At 30.9% G+C, this 27,729-nt stretch overlaps 1 protein-coding gene across 7 annotated transcripts in view; it reads right to left on the reverse strand.

Moving 5' to 3' along the window:
- Positions 1-373: 373 nt before the first annotated feature.
- Positions 374-27,729, reverse strand: part of LOC139521910 (transforming acidic coiled-coil-containing protein 1-like) — a 78,431-nt gene continuing 51,075 nt past the window's right edge. For 3 of the 7 annotated variants that reach the window (XM_071315637.1, XM_071315635.1, XM_071315633.1), the window contains 8 exons: positions 24,976-25,029; positions 19,080-19,258; positions 17,860-17,903; positions 12,911-12,978; positions 12,440-12,532; positions 10,529-10,635; positions 10,085-10,205; positions 4,441-7,526 (listed from right to left, as the gene is read on the reverse strand). In XM_071315637.1, the coding sequence (XP_071171738.1) occupies positions 7,461-7,526; positions 10,085-10,205; positions 10,529-10,635; positions 12,440-12,532; positions 12,911-12,978; positions 17,860-17,903; positions 19,080-19,258; positions 24,976-25,029 (732 nt within the window). In that variant the 3' untranslated portion in view covers positions 4,441-7,460. Of the gene's footprint in view, positions 4,316-4,388; positions 7,527-10,084; positions 10,206-10,528; positions 10,636-12,439; positions 12,533-12,910; positions 12,979-17,859; positions 17,904-19,079; positions 19,272-24,095; positions 24,114-24,967; positions 25,030-27,729 lie in introns of those variants that run through there. The other 4 variants (XM_071315636.1, XM_071315632.1, XR_011664093.1 and 1 more) reach the window with 3 other exon arrangements.

Below are 27,729 nucleotides of genomic sequence, written 5' to 3' on the forward strand. Positions count from 1 at the left end.
GGAAGGTTTAAGCCTCTGCTTACATGTTTGACCCTGCTATATTCTAAGTGCACCTGTCGCAAGTCAGGAGCATGTAATTCAATGTTTTTAATTTTTTTGCTGTATATCATATTTGTTTTTAACAAAATCGGGCAATAAATTTTCTCTTTGAAAATTTTATGTTTGTCATTTTGTGGCCTTTCGTATCTTGCTATGCAGTCTGGGTTTTGTTTATTGTTTATTGTTGAAATTGAATTTTCCACACAGCGACTTATTGTTGCCAACTTCTACTTCATTTGTTCTCTGGTGGAAAATTGTCTCATTGGCAATCATTCCACCTTTTCATATATTTAATATAAATGTGACTCTAACTGAAGAAAATAACACAGAAAGATCAAGCTTTAACAATATAATCTAAACATAATCATTGAATTATAAACAGAATGATAAATAGTCATCCCAGTCCTTTAGCACTTCTTATGCAACACAGAATGCCATACCAAGACACTTCAAAATTTAAGTACATAAAATTGTTCTTACATATTGAAAAAAGCTGATCGGACAATTACATAACACTGACATTGACTTCATAATTGTCAGTTAAAATGAAAGTTGTCCTTTAAAAAACAAACCCTTGCTTTGACACATGTATGCATAAATTAACACATCTTGGTTTTATTTAAAAACATCAGTGGCGTATCCAGGGGGGGGGGGTTCCGGGGGTACCCCCCCCTTTATTTTTGCCGATCAATGCATTTGTATCGGGACATATGTTTTGCACCCCCCCTTTGCCCTGGGTTAGCACCCCCCCTTTCGAAAATTCCTGCATCCGCCCCTGAACATATCAAAAAATAATTTACGATGCTCACTGCCAAATAACACAAATACAGTAAAATTGAGGAAACCGTATTCACTTCTAAATCTTCTTACTTATTTCGGAAGAGAACCTTTTCATTACTTTTAAGTAATCAGCATTTTTTTCTAAATGTAAACCAGGTGCTCCGCAGGGCGCAGCTTTATACGACCGCAGAGGTCGAACCCTGAACAGTTGGGGCAAGTATGGACAAAACATTCAAGCGTGATACAGCTCTGAATTTGGATTGTGATCAAATTTTTGACATTACATGTTTTTTTTTTACACAAAACAAATGTCAAGATTTTACAAATCAATTAAAGATTTCTTTTTCAAACTTTTTAAATCTAAAATTAAATAGTTGACACAGCATAGGTTTCTGACACAGAATGAATGTGGTCTAATGAACTTAAAATATTTTTTTTGCCTATGAGCAATTCACTATGCTGTTGAATATTAATCCTCTCAAAAAATGTTTGAAGAAATTTTCTTTTTATTTATGAAATCTGAAATGAGAAAAATTTAAACCCCCCCCTTTTTTTTCACATCCCCGTTTTCCTTTTTCCAAAACTGATATCAATTCAAATTTCTAATGGAGTTTGCAACAATAACTACTCTTTTAAATACATCATAAAATATTAAAATGTAAAATAAAGTGCTTGTTATCACTGAATGGTAAAGATTGGTTGGTAGTAAAAGTGAATATACATTGTTTATTGTATAAAACAATAAAAAAAACTTCATCAGCAACATTTTATATTGGCAAATTTCCAATGAAGTTATTTACATAAAGTTATTGGCAAATAAAAATAGAAAATGACATCATAGTCATGTCTGGCAAATGTCCAACATACATTATCTAAAAACATTTTAGATAAGATAAGGAAAAAAAGCTTCATCAGCAACATTTTATATTGGCAAATTTCCAATGAAGTTATTTTCATAAAGTTGTTGGCAAATATAAATAGAAAATGACATCATAGTCATGTCTGGCAAATTTCCAACATATATTATCAACTACTATTCTATACAAAGAAAGATAACTCCAATTGAAAATTAATTGCTATTGCACAATATTGTGCAATTAAATTTCTTGCTTTTGTGCAATACTGTGCAATTGAAAATTTCTTGCTATTGCACAATACTTGATATGGAATCCTGATTTGGACCAACTTGAAAACTGGGCCCATAATCAAAAATCAAAGTACATATTTAGATAAAGCATATCAAATAAGCCCAAGAATTCAATTTTTGTTAAAATCAAACTTAGTTTAATTTTGGACCCTTTGGACCTTAATGTAGACCAATTTGAAAACTAGACCAAAATTAAGAATCTACATACACAGTTAGATTTGGCATATCAAAGAACCCATTTATTCAATTTTTGATGAAATCAAACAAAGTTTAATTTTGGACCCCCATTTGGACCAACTTGAAAACTAGGCCAATAATTAAAAATCTAAGTACCGGTACATTTTTAAATTCAGCATATCAAAGAACCCCAAGGATTCAATTTTTGTTAAAATCAAACTAAGTTTAATTTTGGACCCTTTGGACCTTAATGTAGACCAATTAGAAAACGGGACCAAAAATTAAGAATCTACATACATAGTTAGATTCGGCATATCAAAGAACCCCAATTATTTAATTTTTGATGAAATCACACAAAGTTCAATTTTGGACCCTTTGGGCCCCTTATTCCTAAACTGTTAGGACCAAAACTCCCAAAATCAAACCCAACCTTCCTTTTATGGTCATAAACCTTGTGTTTAAATTTCATTGATTTCTATTTACTTATACTAAAGTTATTGTGCGAAAACCAAGAATAATGCTTATTTGGGCCCTTAATTCCTAAACTGTTGGAACCAAAACTCCCAAAATCAATCCCAACCTTCCTTTTGTGGTCATAAACCTTGTGTAAAAATTTCATAGATTTCTATTCACTTAAACTAAAGTTATAGTGCGAAAACCAAGAAAATGCTTATTTGGGCCCTTTTTGGCCCCTAATTCCTAAAATGTTGGGACGAAACTCCCAAAATCAATCCCAACCTTCCTTTTGTGGTCATAAACCTTGTGTTAAAATTTCATTGATTTCTATTCCCTTTTACTAAAGTTAGAGTGCGAAAACTAAAAGTATTTGGACGACGACGACGCCAACGTGATAGCAATATACGACCAAAAAATTAAAATTTTTGCGGTCGTATAAAAAATCAAAGCAGTTTAATATAAGCATATTTAAATTTGATTTCTCTACTGAAAACTTGGTAAAAATTTCACATATATACTCTAAAATATCAAAATTATTCAAGATAAAATATACATACTTGTATATATAATATGTGAAACTTGATATTATTGTGGTAACTAACATACCATATGCCTAATATCTTCTGACTAAGCAAATCTACTGTGAATTCATTTATTTTTGTTAGTACCAACTTTTGTGGATGAGGAAGAATTGCATCTTAGTAGATATTTGATTTCATGGTTTTGCCACAGTTTGATGATCAGCTGATAAAAAATTTATAATTTTAAAATTTTAATTTGTGGTTTACCTATACCCATGAATCCATAAAAATTGGTACTCCTAGAATAGAATTGAATTCACAGTATTGAAGTGATACCAAAGATTTTTCCGACGTAGTCGGTATTAGTTTCGGTTTGTACCCTTTGAACTTAAGGACGCTTAACTATGGCAACAGAATATGCACTCGAAAATCCTTTCTGTGATTGGACAAAATGCTGTCATGGTGGGTGATTTGGTTGTGTTTGAAAAAACGTCTCGTTAATCATATCGTGATGGAAAGCAAGTGAAAAACTATAAATATTTGAACTAGATCTTACAAAGATTTATATTTTATATTTTTTTATTAAAATAATTATTTCTCCAATAGCTCTTTGCATCCGTGACAGCTGTTTATTCGGGACAATTATATAATTTTTAATGTAAACTTTGTTGTACGAACGTACATGACTTTTAGAACGCACCTTTGAATGTGAGATTTCCGCGGGGTTTTGGTGAATGTAAACAACAGAAAGATACGAGGACCGAGAATACTAAACACAAACAGAGAAAACTTAATTTAAATGGTATCTTTGTGCTTCTGAAGGTTATCGAAATGATAGTTTTAAACCTAAATACTCAAATTTAAATACGTCGGATATCTTTTTTAAAGATAGTTCTTGTTTTAAACTGAAACCTGCTAACATTGAAATGCTCCTGTGGGAACCAGTCATCGGATTCACTTTTATGTTGATTTCAACAGCTAAGAAATTTTACCTGAAAACAGCTCATATATCAATCAATGGTTATTCTATGATTTGCACAAATCTAAGTATATGGTGAGCCAGTTTTCACAATAAAACCAAAAGTTTTGATAATATCAATTTGTATGGTTGATGAATGAAAGATAAAATATGTAATTTGTTTAAATGAGGTACATCATTGGTCACATTTATCACAAAGGCTTTATTGTATCAAAACTGTACAATAACATGGACATGGTCAAATCCATAAAAACATGCACAATGTCTCAACTCTAACATAAACATGCACACTGTGTCAATAACATGGACATGGTCAAATCAATAAAAACATGCACAATGTCTCAACTCTAAAGTTATTATTCATTGGATACTAATGTTCGTGGAACTAGTGGGTACATGGAAACCTCAAAGTGTAATGTTCAATAAATTACAAATTTGCTCTGTGGTTATATGCAGACTTTTGGAAAACCACGAAAAATCAAAAATCCATGAAAATGGCAGTTTTCCACAATCCATGAAAATTGGTACACACGAAAAATAAATGAATCCACATAAAAAAAAATATCATTACCATACAAAATGTCAAAATCCTAACAAAATATCACTACTGAGATCACCATAACAAAGTTACATTAATTTATATTTTTGTCTACTATGAGATTACTTTTTCGTCATTGTTGTTAAACCATGCTTAACTGTTGACAGTGTAAAGAAACCATTCAATTGAAATCTGATAAAAAAAAATATAGGTATCTAATGTTATGAAAAACTAAATTTTAAAAGGACTTAAATTATAATTAAGTAATTGTATAAAAACTCTGTGTACTGTCAATTGCATTTTATTATTCATTTTTAAGACTACAGAAACACATTGTGAACGTCAGAAAAAGGCAATTAACAGTCAGTGACTGTATATCACAATGGACTATAACAGTCTATGCTGTTTTCTTGCATCTAAACAGTTTATCCTTTAATTTCATTGATTAAAACAACATCGTTTTAAAATATTAAAGTATTTAAGACAGGGTAAATGTTTTTCAAATTTGTATATGACCTTGAACTAGTGTATCTATTAAAATAAAGAACAACTGGTTTCCCACAAGTCATTATAAAACCAAACTGAGACAGCTTTGAGACAATTCTTATTTTACATACAGTTGTCTTTAAATTCTCTTTTTTTTCCTTCTTTCTAAATGTAATCCAAAATCACATTTTAATAGAGTTAGCAACTAAAATGACCAACTGGATACCAAAAATTTATTACTGCTGAATTTTTAATAAAAAAATCACAATTTTTTTTAAATACGTTTTGAGGGATTTTAACATTTAAATATTTTCTTTATACATAGAAAGAGATTGATGTAAAGCTCATTACATAGAAAGAGATTGATGCAAAGTTCATTTAAAATGTTTGACATGACTTTTTTATATTCTTTATTCAATTTCTGTTGATCAATGTCATGGCTAAGTAAAACATGAACAACTAACCATATTAACATATATATATCATAAATAAATATTTTAATATTATAACTTTTACACATAAAAAATATTAAAATTTCAATCTGTTTTTACAAAACAAGTTAAAAATAGCAATGATGCAACACTTAACGATTTGAAAAAAATGTGGTTACATTTAAGACATTTAATGACATTTGAAAATATAATAAATAAAAATACTTATTTATATTTGCAAATGTCCAGAGTTTGTTCAAAATAGTTATATGACAAAAAAGATGAACGCATATTTTTAAATGGCACAATTATATTGTAAAAGGTGTATATCTGATTACAAGAAGCACAAGCCAAAAAAATTTGGTTATTAATAAAGTGTGTGGACCTAAACACATTTTCCTATAATCAATTGATTTCAATATACACAAATGTATAACACTTGCAAACAGCTCTTTATAAAGTTTTAATTCAATTGATCAGCAGCTACATGAAAATATGGAAAAGTCTGAAGCAATTTTGTGATCACTAATGTCTTTAAAAGATATTTGCATAAAGGTAAACAGATGTTTCAATCTCAATTCTACATCTGTACATCTTGTTTTGCCTGTGACCATTAGACTATATATACCACAAATACAGATACCATTTAATGCAGTAAGATCGTTAAGATATCAGCAAACTCTGCTGATGAAATTCCTAATATGACAACTAAAACTCTAACCATCTACAATTATGAATTAATTCTACAATATCAACCACAGTTCAAAAGTAGAATGGATATCATATACAAATACTTGCTGCATAAGCTTTGGAACACATATGGATTTTGCACAAGCTATGATCAGAGTTTTACACTTTTTAAGTAGATACAAATTTAAATACATGTATGATCTTTAAATTCACATTTCATTTAAGGTCAATTATACTTCATAATAAAATCCCAATGCACATACAATTCATTTGACAAGAGTATCTCAATTTTAGAATGAATCAAATATAATATGTAACCAAGGGGGAATAATTCATATATCCAACAGACTAATTATTATCTCCCTTTGATATTTTATTTGAGAAATACTTTTTTTCTTTACATTTTGAGTTTATCAAAAACAATTCTATGTTTTATTTATTATACAGTACCAGTATTCAGAGTTGCTTTAAACTTCTTTTGAAATTATATTTGGAATACATGTTTGAAAAAAATAAAAATCATTGCTACACAAAAATATATTTAAAATCAAATTGCTGCAAATATTCAATGCATTCTTTGTTAAAAATAAAATAGTGACAAGCTCGAAACTTAAAATTGACCAGTGGTACAAAATGCACACATGCTATAAATTCTAGTTTTCAAAATTCATTTAAAGAACAAAGAATCTCTTTCTAATAATCTGAATAAATCACACTTTCTAATATTTCAAAACTTTTTTTCTGTTTTTTTTTACTGAATATTTATAGATCATAGTTGATCATTGCAACGAGATTGATTTTCTCACTTAAGCCAGTACGGCGAAAGAGAGAAAAGCAATCGAGTTGAGATGACCAATGATAATCTGTTTATCGCTATTTTACCTATGACGACGTTGTCAATTTCATGTTAATTTCATTAGCAATGCCAAGTGCCCCCTTAGTTTCTTTCGATAATTTTCATATCACTCGACTCCACTGAGAAAAGAAATTATCAGTCAGCAAGATCAAAGGAAAATTTCATAAAATAGCAATAATTATGATTTATTTACCACTTCACAAGGCATAAATCATACAGAGCAATAATATCTAAACTATTGAATTCATTTGTAAAAGGTTTTTCTAAATTTCAAATACATTTTTGTGTAGCATACAAAAGTCTCTCTCTGACACACAAGATATGAGTTATAGCTATATAAAACCTGTACATTTATTTACATTAATCTGACCCTACTTTAGATATAAGTTCATCACATATTGCAGTTAATTCTTCATTTTCTCTAATCTGAAAGATTAAAACATAAAACATTAAAACTGAATTATCATTCTGTAAAGGACACATAGATTTCAGAGGCATATTCAAATTTTATTTTACATTTGTGTTATTCAAGTTAAGTAAGAATATTGGAAACTTGGTGTCTTATATTTTCTTGTATTCTAAGATTTTTTTTTACAGTATCTACATAGGATCCCCCCCTCTTTATTTCATTTTGTGCTGTGGTCAAACCAAATTCTCATATTAATATTTGATTAACACAGGGTTATGCATTTTGAAAAAGCATTGTAAATCTAGCAATTAGCATAATTGTGCCATTAATATACCTGCATACTTTTCTTACTTTTGAAAATGTTGTTTTCAGTGCTCCACAACGTTTTAAAAGGTTTAAAACTTTTAGCAGGGTTTTTGTGTACACTGTTTTGTACTGCAGAAAAAGTGTTATGTCAATTTTTTGTTTAAGGTATACTAATGATGAGCTAAGAACCACATTTTGTTTGCATGATACTTGTACTTATTGTGTAGAAAAGAAAGCACATATACCAGCAAATCTTTTCTTGTGTAGGAATAAGTGACTGTTGACTTTTCGCATTTGAAAATATGGACAAAGATGAACATTATCCCATTCTATGTCAGTATAAGACAGTATACTATTTAATAACAAGAATGATAACAATGTATGATTTGTTACAATAAGTGTTATGTCCATAAGCTACATGAATAATTTAATAGGTTCAGAATCGTGCTGAAACTCAAAGAAAGCACACTTCCTTGACTTGAATTAAACTAGATTCATATTGTAGTAGACTGATTTAACCCAACATAATCACATTAATTACAGCTAATTTCCTAATGCTTGTAGAGTTAAACTTTGGTAGGCTTACTTGCTCAGTTTGTATAAACATCAATTCAAGCTATGTAATTAACATTGACATCTTCAAGCAATATTCATAGGCATATTTTAACCTGTATATATTATATTTAAATTTGATTGGACATTATTCCAATTACTATTGTACAATATACAAACAAAGCAAGCAAGCTAACCAAAGTCTTGCTCTACATGCATTAGGAAATTAGCTGTAAAATGTCTTCCAGTTCATTGTATTATCTGTACATGCTAGCTAATCATCTGGTAGTACAAAACAGTTACTGATAGACTTACTGTTCTGTACTATTGTTGAATTTGTTAATAAACCACATTTTTCTTATTGAGGTGCACTTGAACATTATTGAAATTGAAAATTCATCTGCCATGTTCATTATTTTCCCAATTATGACAAACAATCAGAAAAATACAAGTCAAAAGTGGTCATATTACTTATTTTACCTGAGAAACAGTTCAAAGCAAAAAACTTAAAATTGACCAATGAACCATATGGACCCAGCCATGTTGAAACTAAAGAAGTCAATGAACCATGACTGAAGGTACATGGCTAAAAATTCTCAATGGAAATGAGATGTGCCAATGCTAATACAACTGCATACTAATTACCATTGAATAATATCATAAGAATAAAATTGAGAATGGAAATGGGGAATGTGTCAAAGGACAACAACCCGACCAAATAAAAACAACAGCAGAGGGTCACCAACAGGTCTTCAATGTAGCGAGAAATTCCCGCACCCGGAGGCGTCCTTCAGCTGGCCCCTAAACAAATATATACTAGTCCAGTGATAATGAACGCCATACTAATTTCCAAATTGTACACAAGTTTCCTTTAAACAAACCTAATCACAAACTAATAATATATGTAAACGAGGCAAAATTTCAAAGTCAATAGACCATGACAGAGGGGAGGGGCCAAATAATCTCCATGGAAATGAGATGTGTCAATGCTTATACAACTGCATACCAAATATCATTGACCTACCACTAGTGGTTTCCCATAAACTGACCTAATCACAAACTAATACATGAAAACTAAGCAAAAATTTCAAAGTCAATAGACCCTGAAAGAGGAGGCGGGGCCAAATAATCTCCATGAAAATGAGATGTGCCAATGCTGTTACAACTGCAAACCAATTATTATTAACTTACAAATAGTGGTTCCTCATAAACTAGACCTAATCACAAACTAATACATGAAAAATAAGTAAAATTTCAAAGTCAATAGACCATAACTGAGGGGGCGGGGCCAAATTATCTCCATGACAATGAGATGTGCCAATACTAATACAACTGCATACCAAATATGATTGACCTACCACTAGTGGTTCACCATAAACTAGACCTAATCACAAACTAATACATTGTTGACGCCGTCGACTCTGGAAACAGCATACCTATGTCTCGCTTTTTGACTCCGTCAAACGAGACATCACCAATTATAGTTGACCTATTGCTTATGATATCTGATAAACTGACAATATAACTAAAATGTATCATTGAAAATAAAGGTAAAGGTCAAATGAAGCCTGCTAGACTGACAGGACTGAAACCTTTACATCAGTTATGTTAAATCATGAGTAAAATGACGGGTGTAACCTGAGCAGTAGGAACTGTTTATCATTCTGGATAACCTGGGTTTTTAAAGCTTGGAACATTTATAAAATTTATGACATACCTTTTGTTCTAATGAGTTTTGTAAACTAACAACCTGTAAATCAGCTTTTCTCATTGCTGCCTCCAAACGAGCCATATCCGATGAAGTTGATTTCCGTAACTTATCCATTTCTATATTTGCTCTGAAAAGGGCAAATATACAATGATAATAAATAACTGGTTAATTCTTAAAAGAATTATTGAGAAATCTTTATCCTTTAGCACCCCAAAAAAGTAATAAATAGCCACAAGGAGTACTTCTTATTTCTTCAAAAATGAAAAGATAACTTTAAAAAATCATTGAAATTAAAAAGAGCTTGTCTACCTACCAAAGATCTTTTTTTCAATTTCAAAAAGATCCATGAGATTTCTCTTAATTGTTGAATTTTTTATGATAAAAGTTCCATTTATCTAAACAAAATTCATCAATGAACAAAATATTTCTGTCAAATTATATTAAGCTTACATATCTAATTTTTCTTCAGCTTGTTGTTTGATAATTTGAAGTTTTTCTTCTGATTTCTTCAGTTTTGACTGATAGTCTTCTATACATTTTTTCAAAACTTCTTCATTCTGTAAAAATGACAACAATTATATAGATTCAACTCATTTAGTTAAGTGTACCTATATAAGTGTAATAATGAAATAATCTTAAACCAAAATGGTATATTTTCACTATAAATTCTTTCTTCAAGCTATTAAACTATGAGCTTCAAGTGGTGAAGTTGAAATCATCCATTCGAAAATTTTATGTACACCATCACCAGTTGGTTGACAACAGATATGTTCCAATAAACTGTTATCACAGAGATATGTCTTGCCTTTTTGTAATTTTGATTATGCAAATGTTGAAATCAAAATAGCAATACTTTAACATCTTACACAAGTTATGAAAATATTCAGTCAATGAACCATGACTGAGTTACATGGCTAAACAATCTCCATGTAAATGTGATGTGCCAATGCTTATACAACTGCATACCAAATGCCATCATGACCATTGACTTATCATAAGTTGTTCCAAATCTAAATACAAACATTAACTAGTAAACTATAGAAAAGTTTCAAAGTCAATAAGAGGGGGTGGGGCTATATAAACTCCATGGAAACGATACTTGCAAATGCCAATAAGTTTGCATACAAAATATCATTGACTTAACATTAGCAGTTCATCTTAAACTGATCTAATCACAAACTAATACATGTAAACTAAGATAAGTTTCAAAGTTATTAGACTGTGACTGAGGGGTGAGGCCAAATATTCTCCATGGAAATGAGATGTGCCAATGCTTATACAACTGAATACCAATTAACATTGGCCTACCACTAATGGTTCCCCTTGAATTGACCTAATCACACTCTTTAGTTTTCTAATTTTTTTTTATATACTGTTATTTATCTTTTGGACACTTTGTTTTCTTGTCATGGCAATAATTTTGTTTCAAATTATGAGTTAGAATGTCCCTTTGGTGTCTTTTGCCTCTCTTTTTGAATTTCACAAATTTAACCTTACAAAAAAATTATTCATGAAGCTTACCTTATGGACAAACAAGAATGTGTCCAAAGTACACGAATGCCCCACTCGCACTATCATTTTCCATGTTCAATGGACCGTGAAATTGGATAAAAAATATAATTAGGCATTAAAATTAGAAAGATAATATCATAGGGGACATGTGTACTAAGTTTCAAGTTGATTGGACTTCAACTTCATCATAAACTACCTTGACCAAAAACTTTAACCTGAAACATGCACTTTCATTTTCTATGTTCAGTGGACCGTGAAATTGGGGTCAAAAGTTTAATTTTGCTTTAAAATTAGAAAGATAATATCATAAGGAACATGTGTACTAAGTTTCAAGTTGATTGGACTTCAACTTCATCATAAACTACCTTGACCAAAAACTTTAACCTGAAACATGCACGTTCATTTTCTATGTTCAGTGGACCGTGAAATTGGGGTCAAAAGTTTAATTTTGCTTTAAAATTAGAAAGATAATATCATAAGGAACATGTGTACTAAGTTTCAAGTTGATTCGACTTCAACTTCATCAAAAACTACCTTGACCAAAAACTTTAACCTGAAGCGGGACAGACGGACGGAAGAACGAACGAACGAACGGACAGACAGACAGACAGATGGACGAACGGATGCACAGACCAGAAAACATAATGCCCCTCTACTATCGTAGGTGGGGGCATAAAAATATTGTAATTGTTGAATACCATACATTGACTATGCTTTATGAAGTATCTTAAAATAAATGTCAGATTACATAGTGTAATGTTGAAATATGCCATTGTTAAATATATAAATAACTTTGAAATTTACAAAATAAAATTTTCAAAAATATGTAGACCATTCTAAATAACTTACCTTTTTAAAACCTTCTACAACTGATTTTGTCTTTTCATATCTTCTATGTAAATCTGAGAAAGCCATTTCTACACCCTGGAGATCGTCTATTGCCTGAAGAAGATAGAATGTACATTTCTAAAGAGTGTAATCAACAAAAGACATATATATTAACTACCGTCAATTCAGAATTTATTGCATGCATTTATTATTGTTATTGCAGTACCTACATTAAATATTGCAATTTCAGGAAATGTCACATACATGAAATTCAAATAAAAACATCACAGAAATTTCCAAATTTACATTAATTAATATCACAATTAATACTATGAAAGTCGTGAAGCTACTTGCCTTTTTAAAACCTTCCTTTGATAATACTTTTTTCCCTTCCTATAATATCTAAACCAAGTTCTATTAACTATAAATTTTCTGATCAAATTCTTTCAAAAAACGTTTTCTAGTCCTTTACTATAGCATTATATATATTACCTGATCTCTTTCCTTAATTATATCTTCCATGCTATTCTGAGAATCGCTTGAAGTCTTTTCTGTCTCCACTAAAATATATAAAATATGCATTACCAAAATAGTCTTAAAGTTGCTACATTATAAATAAATATCAAAAGTTTGTTAAGTAAATCAGGCTTACACTAATTTTAAAATTAAGAACTTAAATTGCTAAAACTGACCTAAGGTTTGCACCATTTAGACAAATAACATTGAAAAACAATTATTCTTGATCTGAGATGGAACTTTTCTTATTGCAAACTTATCATTTTTGTATAGAAGACTACAGTAAAACCTGTACAAACCGGCCGGCTACAGGACTATGAAAAAGGGCCAGTTTGGACAGTGAGCCGGTTTATTCAGGTTTCCGATTTAACTAGAAGTAAACATTTTTAAAAAACTGTTCCTAGAATATGTTTTTTTATTTAAACTGTGATTTACATATCCTCGTATGTCAAATAGACCTCGGTAGCATCAGTCTCTGACTTGTCAATTTCATTTTCACTTTATTTTTCATTTGCATCATAATACTCGCTTTGTTTGGACGGTAGCACGAGAGTTTCCCTATACCTTCATGATTGTTAATTTCCAACATTGGTATGGCCAATTTGAAAGTCAACATATTATCAAATGAAATTTCAACACGATCTATTATAAACATTGTCGTACAGTGTACACTGCACACTGATTGTTGTCATCGGGTGTTCTTCATTATTAGGGTCATTCGTTTAGAGGGGAAACCAAGATTTCAAAAACATGATGTAAAATTCTTACACTGCAATTTGAAAACAAATATTCAAGTTACAACGTTAGTTCAATATGAGATATATTCCGCATGTCTTTTAGTTTAATTTACACGTTTTAGTGTTTTAATAAATAATACAGTTCACTACTGTACGGTTGTAAGTTCACAGTTTAACACCTGGCTAATTGATTATCCTGAAAAGCCGTATTGTAACCAGATGCTCCGCAGGGCGCAGCTTTATATGACCGCAGAGGTTGAACCCTGAACAGTTGGGGCAAGTTTGGACACAACATTCAAGCTGGATACAGCTCTAAATTTTGATTGTGATTAAATAGTTGACACAGCATAGGTTTATGACACAGAATGAATGTGGTGTAATGAACTTAAAATTTTTTTTTGCCTTTGAGCAATTCACTTTGCCGTTGAATATTAATCCTCTCAAAAAAATGTTTGAAGACATTTTCTTTTTATTTATGAAATCTGAAATGAGAAAAATTTAACCCCCCCCCTTTTTTTTCACATCCCCCTTTCACTTTTTCCAAAACTGATCTCACTTCAAATTTCTAATGGAGTTTGCAACAATAACTACTCATTTAAATACATCATAAAATATTAAAATGTAACAAAAGGTGCTTGTTATCACTGAATGGTAAAGATTGTTTTAATTTATCAGTTGGTAGTAAAAGTCAATGTATACATTGTATATTGTATAAAACAATGATTTAAGTTGACTCAATTACTATTCTGGACAAAGAAAGATAACACCAATCAATTGAAAATTTCTTGCTATTGCACTATATTGTGCAATTAGATATTTCTGGCGATTGCATAATACTGTGCAATTGAAAATATTTGCTATTGCACAATACTGTGCAATTGAAATTTTTCCTATTGCGCAATACTGAGCAATTGAAAATTTCTTGCTATTGCACAATACCATGCAATTGAAGATTTCTTGCTATTGCTGAATACTGTGCAATTGAAAATTTCTTGCTATTGCACAATTCTTAATATAATAATTTTGGATCCTGATTTGAACCAACTTGAAAACTGGGCCCATAAACAAAAGTCTAAGTACATGTTTAGATTCAGCATATAAAAAAAGCCCAAGAATTCAATTTTTGTTAAAATCAAATTTAGTTTAATTTTGGACCCTTTGGACTTTAATGTAGACCAATTTGAAAACGGGACCAAAAATTAAGAATCTACATACACAGTTAGATTTGGCATATCAAAGAACCCCAATTATTCAATTTTTGATGAAATCCAACAAAATTTAATTTTGGACCCCGATTTGGACCAACTTGAAAACTGGGCCAATAATCAAAAATCTAAGTACATTTTTAGATTCAACATATTAAAGAACCCCAAGAAATCAATTTTTGTTAAAATCAAACTAAGTTTAATTTTGGACCCTTTGGACCTTAATGTAGACCATTTGAAAACGGGACCAAAAATTAAGAATCTACATACACAGTTAGATTAAGCATATCAAAGAACCCCAATTATTCAATTTTTGATGAAATTAAACAAAGTTCAATTTGGACCCTTTTGAGGCCCTTATTCCTAAACTGTTGGGACCAAAACTCCCAAAATCAAACCCAACCTTCCTTTTATGGTCATAAACCTTGTGTTTAAATTTCATAGATTTCTATTTACTTATACTTAAGTTATGGTGCGAAAACCAAGAATAATGCTTATTTGGGCCGCTTTTTGGCCCCTAATTCCTAAACTGTTGGGACCTCAACTCCCCAAATCAATCCCAACCTTCCTTTTGTGGTCATAAACCTTGTGTTTAAATTTCAGTGATTTCTATTTACTTATACTAAAGTTATTGTGCGAAAACCCAGAATAATGCTTATTTGGGCCCTTTTATGGCCCCTAATTCCTAAACTGTTGGAACCAAAACTCCCAAAATCAATCCCAACCTTCCTTTTGTGAACATAAACCTTGTGTCAAAATTTCATAGATTTCTTTTCACTTAAACTAAAGTTATAGTGCGAAAACCAAGAAAATGCTTATTTGGGCCCTTTTTGGCCCCTAATTCCTAAAATGTTGGGACCAAAACTCCCAAAATCAAACACAACCTTCCTTTTGTGGTAATAAACCTTGTGTCAAAATTTCCTAGATTTCTATTCACTTTTACTAAAGTTAGAGTGCGAAAACTAAAAGTATTCGGATGACGACGACGCAAGACGATGCAAGACGACGCAGGACGACGATGACGCAAGACGATGCAAGACGACGCAGGACGACGATGACGCCAACGTGATAGCAATATACGACGAAAAATTAAAATTTTTGCGGTCGTATAAAAACAAATATGTTTTGATTGCATATCGATCATTTAAAATAATTAGACAAACTGGTTTTGACAGGTAATAATTGATGTAATTAAGAGTATTGGGACTGCATCATAAGACCTGAATTCGGAATACGCAGGGTTCGGTTTACAAAGGGTATTTTCACAAAGACTTTGAAGGGGAAAAAAGGGGACTTTAATTTTTTGCCGGAATGGACAGGAAACAGGTTTATTCAGGGTCAGGTTTACTCAGGTTTGACTGTAATTATAAACAAGAGGCTCTCAAGAGCCTGAATCGCTCACCTTCAATTTTTTTGTTTAAATCATTCATCAATGATTATTTTTGCTTTTCAGTGTGTGGTAAAATATGACATTCAAACATTCTTTGTATCTGTCATATTTTATTCACAGGCAAAAATAATGCATTTTACCCCTAGCAACATTGGGTATTTTTCTTGAAGCAAAAGGAAATAAAGGAACATTTAAAATTAATAATAATTAGAGTTATCTCTCTTTGCATATTTTAAGTCAGTGTGTAGAAACCCAAAAAATAACTAAATCTATATAAATTAAGTTAATTATCTCCCTTTAAATATTTCAGACCAAGAATATCTTCCTTTATGCACATTCTCTGGTCATGTACTGGATCTGTGTAAAGTTTAATTAATATTGGTACAGTCATTTAGGAGGAGTTGTGCTTATCTCCCTTGAAAAAAATCTTACCAGAAGTATCTTCTTTCATGCACATCTACAGGTTGTGTTCAAAAACTGTAAAGTTTCATTAATATTGATTAATCTGTTTAGGAGTAGTTGCGCTTACAGACTTGTTGCCATTTATAGCTATATTTAACTAAGTAAAATCAATTATCTCCCTTAAAATAATTCCGACCAGAAATATTTTCCTTCATGCACATCCTCAGGTTGTGTACTACAACTGTGTGAAGTTTCATTGATATTGGTCCATCCATTAAGGAGGAGTTGCGTTTACGAGACATATGGACAGACAGACGGACGGACAGGGTGATTCCTATATACTTCCCCAAAACTTTGTTTTTTGGGGGTATAAAAAGATTTTTTTAAGTTAGCAAACAATGAAAAATTGTGTAAAATTATCATTAAAGGGCAATAACTCCTTAAGGCGTCAACTGGCATTTTTAGTCATTAAACTTATTTGTAGATCTTACTTTGATAAACATTTTTGTTGTTTACAGTTTATCTCTATCTATAATAATATTCAAGATAATAACCAAAAACTGCAAAATTTGCTTAAAATTACCAATTAAGTGGCAACAACCCCACAATGAGTCTCGATTTGTCTGAAAATTTCAGGGCTGATAGATCTTGACCTAATAAACACTTAAACTCCTCAACATATTTGCTCTAAATGCTTTAGTTTTTGAAATACAAGCCAAAAACTGCATTTGAACCTATGTTCTATTTTTAGCCATGGTGGCCATGTTTTTTACAAAACACAAACTTTATACAAGATACCCTTAGAATCATTTAGCATAAGTTTACCTGCAATTGGTTCAGTACTTTTAGAGAAGAAGATTTTTGAAAGTTAACAAATATGATGAACAAATTGTGTAAAATTGTCTTCAAAGGCTGGCGACCATGTTTGTTGATAGATCAAAACTTCGGATACAATTTATAAACTAGATACCCTAAGGAACATTCAGTTAAAGTTTGAAAGTATTTGGCCTAGTAGTTTCAGAGGAGAAGATTCTTGAAATAGTTTATGACGACGGACGACGGATGACGACGGATGCCAAGTGATGGCATAAGCTCACTTGGCCCTTCGGGCCAGGTGAGCTAAAAAGGTTGCGTTAATGCAGAGAGCATCTTTTTGTTTTTATTAAAAATAAAGTTGTGAAAACCACCTACCTTGTAACTGGGAGATAGTTTTCTCAAACTCTGTTACAATAGCCCTGAAACAATTGAATGTAATATTAAGAAAATGATGAAAAATTTAAGTTTTTTTTTATCTAAATTCCCTTGCATTTCAGTGTAAGACAAGAGGCTGTCACAACGACAGCAAACCGGATTTATTAATATTTATTTGTGTCCTGGCAATATCACAAGAACCATTACTGATGAATGGTGAAAGTGAAAATCGTCAATATCAAATTTGACCTCCATTTTGTCATCAGTATCAACATCTTAAAATTTGAAAAGCTTAGATTGAATGGTTCATGAGTAAATGCAACAACGTGAATGGAAACGCCATTTCACAATCTTTCAAGAACCATAACTCCTGAACAGTAAAAGTCAAAATCGTCATAATTGAACTTGACTTTTAATTTGCCATCAGTAACAACATATAAAAATTTCAAAAGCTTTGGTTGAATGGTTCATGAGAAAATGCACGGACACGACTGGAAACACCATTTTTCAATCTTTCAAGAACCATAACTCCTGAACGGTAAAAGTCAAAATCGTCATTATTGAACTTGACCTCCATTTTGTCATCAGTAACAACATATTAAAATTTGGGAAGCTTAGGTAGAACAGTTCATGCGTAAATGCACGGACACGACTGGAAACTCCATTTTTCAATCTTTCAAGAACCATAACTCCTGAACGGTAAAAGTCAAAATTGCCATTATTGAACTTGACCTTCATTTAGTTGTCAGTAACAACATATTAAAATTTTAAAAGCTTTGGTTGAACGGTTCACGAGTTAATGCACGGACAACATTTGATTCCCGCCCGCCCGACCGACCGACCGCCCGCCCGCTGACCGACCGCCAGCCCGCCGTACATCCCCAAATCAATAACCGACATTTTTGTCACAAAAATCCGGTTAAAAAACTGTTTAGTAACACTTAATGCCATTATCTATTCATTCATTTATTTGTGTGTTTTGTAATTGAAAATATCTCAGTGATTGAAAGTTGTTATTTTTTTCCAGAAGCATTAAAAATGGAATTTTGTGTTTTTACATAAAACATGGTCATTTCAAGCTGAATAATCTTAAAACGTAAGTCACAGAGGTATATTTTTCTTTGCATTTCAAAATTGATCTGTTGTCAAAATATTAAGGGAAAAAAGCAAGGGACCTTTTCTGCCCTTAAAGCGCATGACTTCTACCAACAAACTTTTACCTCATATCATCATTAGACTGCTTTAAGATTTTAGTCTCCTCTCGTAAATGTAAAGTAGTCTTTTCTTTATCAGCTAGCCTTTTACCCCATTCTCTTTCTTTATTCAGCAGCCTGGTCTGGAAGTCAAGTTCTAGTTCTTGTTTCATTTTGTTCCAGTCTGACTGGGAGTATTTCAGCACCTGAAAAGATGTACTAAAATGATGACATATAAATGTATAGATCTTATATCCATTCAATTAAATCTCAATGAAATGTACCGATAAAGTATATTTGGCAAAACTTTCTGCACACAATTTCTTGAGACATAAATTGGTAAGGAACCTAAATTTCTACTTAAGGTGGTACCAAACACTGACACTGTGACTAAAATTAATTCTGCTTGTTTAATTTTCTTGAAATTTTGACAATATGATAACTTTGAACCTTTGACAAAATTGTAAAAATTTCAAAAAATTTGAACTACACACTGTATCGGAAACATTTCATTGGATATTTAGCAGATTGACAAAAATGTTCAGCTGATCTTTACAGAGTTATCTCCCTCTAGTTTTATGTACCACCTTAACCAGCTAAGCTTTAATATATAAGTGTATCAACAATATCCTATCATAAAATTTGTAATCCTCCTGGGTATTTTGAGCATTTCTTTGGCTTGCAGACTTATGCACATGTTCTATCCTTCCATTGCTGTCTATTTCTTTGATTAAATGTTACACAGAATCATACTAGTATTCAAGAAATACCTAAATTATTAGGTAACCTTTAAAATGTCTCTTTCTATTTCAACAAAGTAGAGTGTTAATAATAAATGATCAATGAATATGATCATAGATGAAAAGATGTATAATACAGTACATTATAAATTATTAAACTGACATTCCAAAGATGAAAATCAAAGTTAATAATAAAACTGCATAACTGAAACTGAGAATTCATGCAATAAGTCTTATAAAAATTATTCAATCACTCTGAAGCAAAATGTTGATTTCTTTAAGTTTATGAACTAGCAGTATTTGTAAACAAACAGTAGATTTTCAAAGCCACAAATTCAATGCTGAGGATATTACTTAAATACAGTTTTATAATTTAAATAATAAAAACTTTATGATAATTTAAAAGTATTCTACTATCTTAAAGAACAAACCCAAATAATTAAAACTTCATGATAATTTAAAAGTATTCCACTTTCTTAAAGAACAAACTAAAATAATCAAAACTTCATCAAAATAATCATCACTAGAGTAAAATACAAATTTGTAGTCTGATACCAAATTCAGTGGTCTTCTGCAATCAATCAATCATTAATAGAAAGATAATTAAACAATATTAAATCAAATTCAATAATTAAAACAACTCTTGATACAAATTTTACACTGTTTGTCGATGTTTTATCAATGATATACTGTCTCCCTAAACTTAAGTTAATTCCCTTTAATGACCTCTCTAGTCATGTGTTTAAGCAAAATCTGTTAGTGTTTTGTGACTGACAAGTTCATGCTTTAAATATGTTATGATGATTCTATAGTATTGTCATGTTTTCTTCTTGTAAATTTATTTATGCAGCAAGTCATGTTAGTTTATGTGACTTATCAACTCATGCTTTCAAAAGTGAACTCGATAAAACACTATATACATTGTATATGATCCTTTTATGAAATGTGACTTTGTGTTATTTATTGTTCATTCTATTTTCGTTGAGTAAATATTGCCTCACTCTGTAAAATATGTTCTTGTTTTTGTGGCACCTCTTTAAAACATGCCTGCGCAAAGGCACCTTCAACAGAGGAAACCAAAAACATAGAAACCAACTTGGCAAGGTTACAAGAGGTCAATTCAAGGTTAAATTTCCAGAGAGTAGCTCAAGGTCACATTTCATAGCATCATTTAAGTAGTGAGATAACAGAAATCCCTGGTCTGACTTGTGTTGTTTAACATTAAGACACCAATTTTTAAATCCTACTACTAACATTCACAAATTAAAGTATGAAGAAAACAAAAATAAAACAATGAAAATTATTGAAAATTATGAAAATTATTAGATTTTTAAAAGTCTTATCTTTAAATAAAAATGTGATAACAACCTACAAACAGAAAATTGGTAACCATCTAATAAGGCTTGGTTGCACTGTAAGTTTGTCAGTTAAAACTGCAGAGTTTTAATACAACATTTAATATCTTCCATACTGAGATTTTGTATGCAATCTTTCAATTTTAGTGTCTACCTTGCAAAACATATAAGGAAATTAAATATATGAAAATAGGCAAAATTTTCCAAAAGTTCTAGTTACTCATTTTAAAACCAGATGCTCCGCAGGGCGCAGCTTTATACGACTGCAGAGGTTGAACCCTGAATGATTGGGGAAAGTATGGACACAACTTTCAAGCTGGATTCAGCTCTGAATTTGGATTGTGATTAAATAGTTGACACAGCATAGGTTTCTGACACAGAATGAATGTGGTCTAATGAATTGAAAAAAACATGTTTGCCTTTGAGCAATTCACTATGCTGTTGAATATTAATCCTCTCAAAAAAAAAAAAAAGTTTGAAGAAATTTTCTTTTTATTTATAAAATCTGAAATGAGAAAAGTTGACACCCCCCCCCCCCCCAATTTTGTTGTCACATCCCCTTTTCCCTTATTCCAAAACTGATCTCAATTCAAACTTCTAATGGAGTTTGCAACAATAACTGCTCATTTAATTACATCATAAAATATTAAAATGTAAAAAACAGTGCTTGTTATCACTGAATGGTAAAGATTGTTTTAATTTATCAGTTGGTAGTAAAAGTGAAAATACATTGTATATTGTATAAAACAACGATTCAAGTTGATTCAACTACTATACTGGACAAAGAAAGATAACTCAAATTTTCAAAAAATATTGAAAATATCTTGCTATTGTACAAATATCTATTCTGGACAAAGAAAGATAACTCTAATTGATTTCTTGATATTGTGCAATACTGTTAATTGAAGATTTCTTGCTATTGAACAATACTGTGCAACTGAAAATTTCTTGCTATTGCACAATACTGTACAATTGAAGATTTCTTGCTATTGCTGAATACTGTGCAATTGAAAATTTCTTGCTATTGCACAATACTTAATATAATAATTTTGAATCCTGACTTGGACCAATTTGAAAACTGGGCCCATAATTGGATTCAGCATATCAAAGAACCCCAAGAATTCATTTTTTGTTAAAATCAAACTAAGTTTAATTTTGGACCCTTTGGACTTTAATGTAGACCAATTTGAAAAAAGGACCAAAAATTAAGATTCTTAGATTTGGCATATCAAAGAACCCCATTTATCCAATTTTTGATGAAATCAAACTTTGTTTGATTTTGGACCCCAATTTGGACCAACTCGAAAACTGGGCCAATAATAAAAAATCTAAGTACATTTTTAGATTCAGCATATCAAAGAACCCAACCGATTCAATTTTTGTCAAAATCAAACTAAGTTTAATTTTGGACCCTTTGGACCTTAATGTAGACTAATTTGAAAACGGGACCAAAAATTAAGAATCTACATACACAGTTAGATTCAGCATATCAAAGAACCCCAATTATTCAATTTTTTATGAAATCAAACAAAGTTTAATTTTGGGACCCTTTGGGCCCCTTATTCCTAAACTGTTGGGACCAAAACTCCCAAAATCAATACCAACCTCCCTTTTATGATCATAAACCTTATGTTTAAATTTCATAGATTTCTATTTACTTATACTAAAGTTATGGTGCGAAAACCAAGAAAAATGCTTATTTGGGTCCCTTTTTGGCCCCTAATTCATAAACTGTTGGGACCTAAACTCCAAAAATCAATACCAACCTTCCTTTTGTGGTCATAAACATTGTGTTTAAATTTCATTGATTTCTATTTACTTAAACTAAAGTTATTGTGGGAAAACCAAGAATAATGCTTATTTGGACCCTTTTTTGGCCCTTAATTCCTAAACTGTTGGAACCAAAACTCCCAAAATCAATCCCAACCTTTCTTTTGTGGTCATTAACCTTGTGTCAAAATTTCATAGATTTCTATTAACTTAAACTAAAGTTATAGTGCGAAAACCAAGAAAATGCTTATTTGGGCCCTTTTTGGCCCCTAATTCCTAAAATGTTGAGACCAAAACTCCCAAAATCAATCCCAACCTTCCTTTTGTGGTCATAAACCTTGTGTTAAAATTTCCTAGATTTCTATTCACTTTTACTAAAGTTAGAGTGCGAAAACTAAAAGTATTCGGACGACGACGACGACGCCAACGTGATAGCAATATACGACGAAATTTTTTTCAAATTTTGCGGTCGTATAAAAAGTAGGAAGAGTTGATTTCAAAATGTTCTTCTTTTCCCATGTGTAAAAAAAGAGGTACTCTGTACTTAAGTTATTCACAATAGTTCACCATAATATATCTTAAATCTGTGCAACCTAGCCAATAAATGACTAGTCAATAAATGTATAGAAAATTGAAGTTTTTACAACTTATTTTATCAGTTACAAAGTCAGAGATGAATTACCTGGAGATAGCCAGACTTTCACAAAACAAGCTACTGCTTCCAATGACACACACAATTTATACACAATTATCTTAATTAATAGCATCATTATGAAGCATTATTTTCAATTTGGAAACAATAAACAGTTAATCCTCTCACTAGAATTTACTGTAATTGTAATTGTTTTCTAATGTATCACTCTAAAATCAACCTTAGAAGGTAGTTTTATTTCATATGCTAAACTGAAAATATGCCTCCTTTTTTAAGTTAAAACTTTAAAATCCTTTCTGTTTTCAGGCCGTCACTCACGTCTAAAAAAATAATCAGATTTTCAATTGAAAAAAAATTAAATACCCTCAATGCTTCGTAACGATGCTATGAACTAGATATTTCTGTATTTCCAATACCACCACAGACCAATGTAGCCCAGGTCGAAGGCAAGTGAAGGTAATAGGGACCAGTGCAAAAATGGCATCAGAATTATACGATAAATTTATCGTAGATTTCTTTACGTTACCTGATTTCCAGCTACTCCCTTCAGATAAATAATAAATTTTATCGTAACTAAATCATTTCATAAACATACATAACAAAATAGTTTGAAATTTATCATGCTTTTTCAATAAAAAGTTTGTTTAACTAAATTAATCATTCATGCAGAATAAAACAATTGAACCTTTTTATTGGTTTTGTTAATTCGCTTATTGTTTTCATTTATTCATTCATTGTTTCAATTTCTTTCTGTTGCTGTTTGTCTGTACATGTTTTTCCATAGATTACATAAAACGAACGAAGTTCTAAAAGCAATAACATTTACAGTATTCAGCAGTGAAAACAAATTAAAGCCACATTGTTTAACATATCTACATAATAAGTTATAACTATATCAATGAGCTATGTCAGGAAAATTATTGGTTTTTTTGGGGGGTAAATAATGAATCCTAGTTATCCTTAATTCTTTATCCATATCAACTGCAATAATCATAAAACTCTGATATTCAAAGATAGCTTACTTAGCATCATCATAAACTAGACCTCTTAGCTGGGTTAGTTGTACATGTGAGAAGGAATACAAGGTCAGAAATAGGACTCTGACTGGGCCTTTTGTTGATATGTGAAGAATTATTAGATCACAAAAAAGGACCTGAATTGAAATGATTGAATTTTTTTTTATATAAAACAGGAACTCTGGCTGGGTCAATATTTGAATTTGGACTGATAAATTATTTTTTTTAATAATTCTTGGAAGGAACTCCTGTACTTCAGGATTTAACAACTTACTCTGGGAAATAATGTCTTGCAGACAGCACATTTAGCAAGTTATATTTGTTAATAGAATAATTATAATTAGATAAATTCTGACAAAGCTCAATAATTAAAAAGAGTTACATGTATACCTGTACAAGTTGTACTATTGTTTCTTTATTGTCCATTCTGTCTCTCAAGCCATTCTGTAAAGTAAATAATAAAACTTCATAAAACATACATGTAAAGGTCAAAGATTGAGTAAAATCTACATTTAAACAATTCATATACATGTGTATTTAGAAATTTATAAAGTCATTCTATTTGATGTAAAAGAGGATGTGATAGGTAAGAAAGTACAGCTGTTATGGAGCTGTTGTTTTGAAGTAGATATGATGTGTTGCTTCTATGGACCTCAAGTTTATCATTTTAGTAACAGTTGCAGTAATTGATTATTATGACATTCCAAATTACAATAAGGACCATACACATTAAAAATTTGATGGTAGATAAAAGAGAAATGATGAAAATGCATGATATGAAAATGTATTATATTCAAATCCTGTTTACAAGAGTTGAAGGTAATTTATGTTTTAATTTCCATTATATATTGGGAACAAATAGTTAAAACTTTTTTCTGATAATCATTGAATTAATCTATCTAAAGATCAAAATCTTTATAGAATCTTACACCACTTACTTCACTGACGTCTGATGAAAGTTTTGTTACTGACAAATATGAAAACATTTTTCCCATAGCAGATTCACTGTCCTATATCTAACTATCAATTCTGATAAGTTATAATTAGTTACCTTATGTTATAAATAATTTTGATCCTTCCTTTCGACAGAAAAAAACTGACAAAAAGAATGAATGTTTACTATGACTGCATTTTAAGCCTACACCTGTCACCTTGCTCGATCAATACAATTGATTTTTAAAATGTAGATGTATAGATTACATATATCAGACCTAGGGACGTGTATTCAGGTCAGACATAAATATGTAAATAACATTGTTTTTCTTAAGTTTTTGTATATTTATAAACTTTTTTAGCATTTTTCATTTTTCAGGTATATTTTTCCTACATATTTTTTTATTCTGGTTGGTCATTTATTGAAAACTTTTGGAAATTAGAGTGAAATTGTAAATGTCCACTATAAATCTTTTTTCTGTTTCCCTTGTTTTTAAATGTTTACCATGCTCAATACATTACTTCTTTCTCTGACATACACTGTTTTTTATTAATTTTTTTTAGGTCTGTATACAAAAATATTGAATCTCACAAAAGAGTTAAATTATAATATTTAATCAAATTTTTTTTAAATAATTACTTGAAAATATAAAACAATTTTCCTTTCTTATTGTTTAATTTTAAAGGTAGAAAGTTTTATAACAACACTTTAGGGACTGATGCAGAAAATTAATGATCAACTACCTGAGGCCTCCACTCCAGGGACTCTACCGTACTACAGATTCACCAGGATTAGATCAATTTGGTTTATTATTTACCATTTCATATGGTATGAATAAACTAATCTATCATTTATTTCTGTAAATCTTTTTTTTTGTGACCATGATTATGATATAAAAAAGTATGAGTAATAAATAAAAGATGAAAATCAATATAACACATGTATAATATATGAAATATTATATCTTATAAAAGAGTAAATGAATCATCTTGCATATTTAAAGAATATACAAAATCAATATAGATGGATGCAGCAAGCAGTGAATGGTATACAGAGTGCAGGTGAACTATACTAGGGAGACAACTCCAATCAAAAATAATTAACATGCAAAGCCTAGCTTATGCAGCTTCATAATAACAATGAGGAAATGTTCATTTAATACAATTGCACAATTCATTTACACACCTGTAAATTGAATATTAGGAGAATTACATAAAAACAGTTGAGTAATAAATAAATGTTATCTTAACAAGAGTGCACACGCTGAAATGTCTCGCCTTCTATACTAATCATTGATATTATGTTGATAGTCCTAAGTATAAAGCTAAGCTTTAATACAACTGTCACATAAACTTAACATTAACCAAGATAACTAAACAAAGACCAATGAACCTTGAAAATGAGGTCAAGGTCAGATGAACCATGCCAGGCAGACATGTACAGCTAACAATGCTTCTATACAACATATATAGTTGACCTATTACTTATAGTTTAAGAAAAATAGACCAAAACACAAAAACTTAACACTGTGCAATGAACCGTGAAAATGAGGTCACGGTCAAATTAAACATGCGCGACTGACATAAAGATCATAAAATATTTCCATACACCAAATATAGATGACCTATGGCATATAGTATTAGATAAAAAGACCAAAACTCAAAAACTTAACTTTGACCACTGAACCATGAAAATGAGGTCAAGGTCACATGACATCTGCCCGCTAGATAGGTACACCTTACAATCATTCCATACAACAAATATAGTAGACCTATTGCATATAGTATGAGAAAAACAGACCAAAACACAAAAATTTAACTATAACCACTGAACCATGAAAATGAGGTCAAGGTCAGATGACACCTGCCAGTTGGACATGTACACCTTACAGTCCTTCCATACACCGAATATACTAGCCCTATTGCTTGTAGTATCTGAGATATGGACTTGACCACCAAAACTTAACCTTGTTCACTGATCCATGAAATGAGGTCGAGGTCAAGTGAAAACTGTCTGACAGACATGAGGACCTTTCAAGGTACGCACATATCAAATATAGTTATCCTATTACTTATAATAAGAGAGAATTCAACATTACAAAAAATCTCAACTTTTTTTTCAAGTGGTCACTGAACCATGAAAATGAGGTCAAGGACATTGGACATGTGACTGACGGAAACTTCGTAACATGAGGCATCTATATACAAAGT

Source organism: Mytilus edulis, chromosome 4 (assembly GCF_963676685.1).
Source record: "Mytilus edulis chromosome 4, xbMytEdul2.2, whole genome shotgun sequence".
Classification (NCBI taxonomy): Eukaryota; Metazoa; Mollusca; class Bivalvia; order Mytilida; family Mytilidae; genus Mytilus; species Mytilus edulis.